Here is a 4,166-nt window from a genome sequence, read left to right as displayed (position 1 = left end):
TTTTAACTTATGTCTTGAATAAATGAGACTGGCTTTTGAAAAATCAGAGGCTAAATAATTGATGATGTAGACTACATGAAAATGCAATAGTGAGCAAAAGGACATGAACCCGTATCATCTGTGGTATAACGTAAAGAACACTGAATAAGTGAAAAGGGAACCGGGGCTCTAATCTCATTCCAGTAACCACTAGCCCTTAACCTTGGACACATAACTTCACAAATTTCTTGCACCTACTCTATGCAAGAAATCATGCTATCTCTGGGCGTATAATGGGAATGATTCGGACCCGCAAACAGTTTAATTTAAAAAATGATAGATAAGTAAATAAACCATTACAACAAAGAAGGCTTTCTCAACCTCAGCATTATCGACATTTTGGACAGGATAATTCTTTGTTGTAGAGTCCTGCTTTGTGTATTGTAGAATTTTAGCAGCCTCCCTGGCCTATACCCACTAAATGCCAGTAGGATCATCTTCCTTAGTTGTGACAACCACAAATATCCCTGGACATTGCCAAATGTCCCCTTGGGAGTAAAAATCATCTGTGGTTGAGAACCCTTGCAATAAAGTGTGAAAAATGCTCTGATAAGAGAGGCTCAGGGCCCAAGGGAGTATATGATAGGGGTAACTAACCTAGTTTAGAGGAGTCAAGGGAGGCTTCCCAAAGAAAGGGTGTTAATGTTGAAACTTAAAGAATAAGAAGGAATTAGCCAGGCAAAGAAGAGGCAGGCAAGGACAAAGGGAGAGAGCATTTCAAAGCAGAAGGAACAACACTGCAAAGACCCAGAGGCAAGAGAGACCAAGATAAGTTTGAGAAATTGGAGTGATTATTTATAAGGGTATAGGGGAAATGGCATGAGATCAGCTGGCAAGGGAGGCTGATGCCAAGGAAAATGGACTTCACCCTAAGGCAGATGGGAAGCCAATGGAGGATTTTAAGTTTCAACTTCCATACCTGTATACAATAAAGGATCAGACTAGATGATTTTGAAGTAACTTTCCATCTCTCATATCATGATGCATCTTTAGGTATGAGTGAATGTATCTGAACATCTTACCATTGTGTTTCGCATTGCTTTTTCCATCATTTCTTTTCGATCATCTTGTAAGTCTTCTCTTATTCCAAAAGCAATATAAACGTCAGCCTCAGTGACTACTTTATTATAAAAATATCTGTCAAACAATAGCATAAAATTGTTTTGCTAACATGGTTACAATAAGATTCAGATAAAATGTAACAATTTGAAATTACATAAAGTACTTGATATACTTTAAAGTGTATTTCATGCACTATTTTATTTCATCCTCATAAAGCCACTATAATAAAGCTAGAGTATGGATTTTTATTACTATGTGCTAGATGAAAAGAAATTGATCTTGGGGAGATCAAAAGATTCAGATCCAGGATCTTTTCCTACAGGCCACATTACTTCCTTGATGATTTTGATACTAGTGGGAAGCTACTCCCTATTTTCTTTTCTCTTAAAAGGTACATGTCCAATCTCACTGTTATATAAGTTCCTTTTTAAAAATTCAAACAGCATATTTCCTTTTAGTTTAGAATTAAAGTAAAAATAAACATTCTACATAGTAAATAATACTATAGCAAGAGTTAACTTTTCTTATTAATGGTTTGAACAAATAAATTGTCTCCATTATAAGAAGTCAATTTCTATAATTTTCTCTCAAGTGAACATTTTATTCACTTAGTCTAAACCAGCATAAAAGGTACTCTATTTTCAGAATAAATGCTATTAAGAGAGGCAGTATAAGGCAGCATTTGAGGCATAGACTCGGGGACTAGACAGGCTGTGTGATCTTGAGAAAATTATTTAACATTTATATACCTCAGTTTTTTCACTTGGAACATGGAGATAGTCATACAATCTATTTCATAAAGTTGTTGTAAAAATTAAATGTGCTAATATATGCTGAGTGCTTAGAAAAGTGCCTGGCACATATACTTATATAAGTTGGCTATTAATAACTACATTATATCGTCATTTTAAAATGATCTAAGATTTTGCGATAGGTTGCTTGCAAAACTAACCTCAATTCTGTACCTCCCCATGTATCCACAATCTTTTCAGTTCCTTGAATGTACAGGGCACGGGAGGTGTGTATTTCCTCTGGCCTGGCCTTGTAACTTGCTTTGGACAAAAGAATGTGGTGGAAGTGACGGCATGTCTGTACTAACCCAGGCCTCAAGAGGACTTTTATGCTTTCATTCTCTCTCTTTGAGCATTGCTACTGTTGCAGGCTAGTCTGCAGGACGATGAGAGACACACATGGTCCGGTCACACTTTTAGCCCTGGTCAACTGCCAGACACGTACACAGGACCTTCCTAGACCAGCCAGCCCCTAGCTGACCCACCAACTGACTGCAGGTACATGGGCGAGCCCCGCTGACAACAGCCTGGCCCAGATCAGCAGAACTGCCCAGCAGTCTCAGAAATGCTTGTGGCTTTAAGGCACTGGGTTTCAAAGTAGTTATGCAGCATTAGCTGGCTGATTAATCCATGAAAAAAATAACAAGTGAAGGCTTCATATCCCAGTGTCAGTATCCTAAGTCATGCTACTTCTAAACATACACACTCAGCTTAAATTGTTAGGACTTTTTGCTGGTAAATAACCAAAAAAGCTAAAATCACAATCAGCTGAAATCAGAATAAACAAATAAACTATCGCATGATGTCTCTTCAATCAGTCCGGCCAAAGACATGGCAGACTCTGCTAATTAATCACGGATCTCACTTTGGGCAACTATCACCAACAAGAGTTGGCACTTGATTTAGCTCATTAATCTGAAAAGCAAAATAACTTTCTTACCTTGCTTTTACAGTAATTTCAAAATTCTTAAAATTCTTATAACTAATGAAATTACTTTCTGGTTCTATTGAGACAGAGATATGTGGCAAGACTGGAAGGAAAAACAAATAGACAATATTACTATTTAAATTAGGCTTTAAAATCTAGCTAACAACTATACTTTCTGGTATAGTTGGACAAGCTGTGGCATCAACACAAGATCCACCTTATCACCATCATCAAGAACAATATTTGGGAAACCTTCCAGCTCCACCATGGAGGTCAATCCAGCCTCAATGTACCGGAAGCACTTTGCTTATATTTTGATGATAGCATTTATTATAGGCAATAGATCATTTTTTCCACTAGAGTATGGGCTCCTTCAAAACAAAAAAAGACTATTCTCTATTTACTTTTGTGTATCGCTCAGCTTTTCTTTTCTTGCTTTTGTTATTATTTTTTTTAGAGACATGGTCTCACTCTGTTGCCACCCAGGCTGCAGTGCAGCAGCGTGATCATAGCTCACTCAGCCTCGAACTCCTGGTCTCAAGCAATCCTCTCGCCCCAGCCTCCTGAGTAGCCCCCTCAACTTTTCAATAGTGAAATAACATGATGAGATTTGCATTTCCAGGATTATTTTGGCTAATACAAACCAAGACAGCTTGGAAGGAGAAATATCAGTTAGAAGACTTTCTCAGTATTCCAGGAGGGAGCCTAGTGATGAATTTATGAGGGTGGCTATAGATGAATTCATGAGGGTGGATGAATTTTATATATATACAGAAAGTAGGAAAAACACTTGGACAAATGGAAATCAGTTAGGATTATATGTTACAGAGGGTCTATAATCTTTAAGGTTGAGTTTCATTGTAACAAGTTTGTTTTGTCACTGTTTTCCTTATTAATTGTTAAAATTTATGTAAGTATTTATTCTTTTCCATATCATTATGAGTCTCCTGAGGGAATAAAAAATGGTTTCAAGCAGAAGAAAGTTAAATTTGATAGCAGAGCACACAGATATTCTAGTAAACTACTACAAGAAATGGAAAGATTAAGCTATTTATATGTTCATTATTAGTCCATTACTATGATTTATTTTGAAATAAGAATATCTTAAAATTTCAAATTAATATATTTGGGATTTGTAAGTCAGAAGGAAAATGACACTGGACTAGAGGTAAGGAAACCCAGTTGTTGCCTTTGTTCTGTCACTGGTTGTAAGACTTCAGTAAATCATTTATTAGTCTTACTGGGTTCCACTTATTTCTGTTTAAGTTTCTCCTAATAATAATCATAATTCTAGGCCGGGCACAGTGGTTCACGCCTGTAATCCTACCATGCTGGGAGGCCGAGGC

The 4,166-nt window shown here is 37.0% G+C and overlaps 1 protein-coding gene across 1 annotated transcript in view; it reads right to left on the bottom strand.

Annotated features, from left to right (window-relative positions):
* The window catches only part of C5 (complement component 5), a 106,240-nt gene that overhangs the window by 88,083 nt on the left and 13,991 nt on the right, over positions 1 to 4,166 (bottom strand). The window contains exons 4-5 of the mRNA XM_012664385.1: positions 2,833 to 2,923; positions 1,037 to 1,176 (exon numbers count right to left, since the gene is read on the bottom strand). Coding sequence (XP_012519839.1) covers positions 1,037 to 1,176; positions 2,833 to 2,923 — 231 coding nt within the window. The remainder of the gene's footprint in view (positions 1 to 1,036; positions 1,177 to 2,832; positions 2,924 to 4,166) is intronic.

Source organism: Propithecus coquereli, unplaced genomic scaffold, assembly GCF_000956105.1.
Source record: "Propithecus coquereli isolate 6110/MARCELLA unplaced genomic scaffold, Pcoq_1.0 Scaffold89, whole genome shotgun sequence".
NCBI lineage: Eukaryota > Metazoa > Chordata > Mammalia > Primates > Indriidae > Propithecus > Propithecus coquereli.
This window is presented reverse-complemented; position numbering and strand designations above follow the sequence as displayed.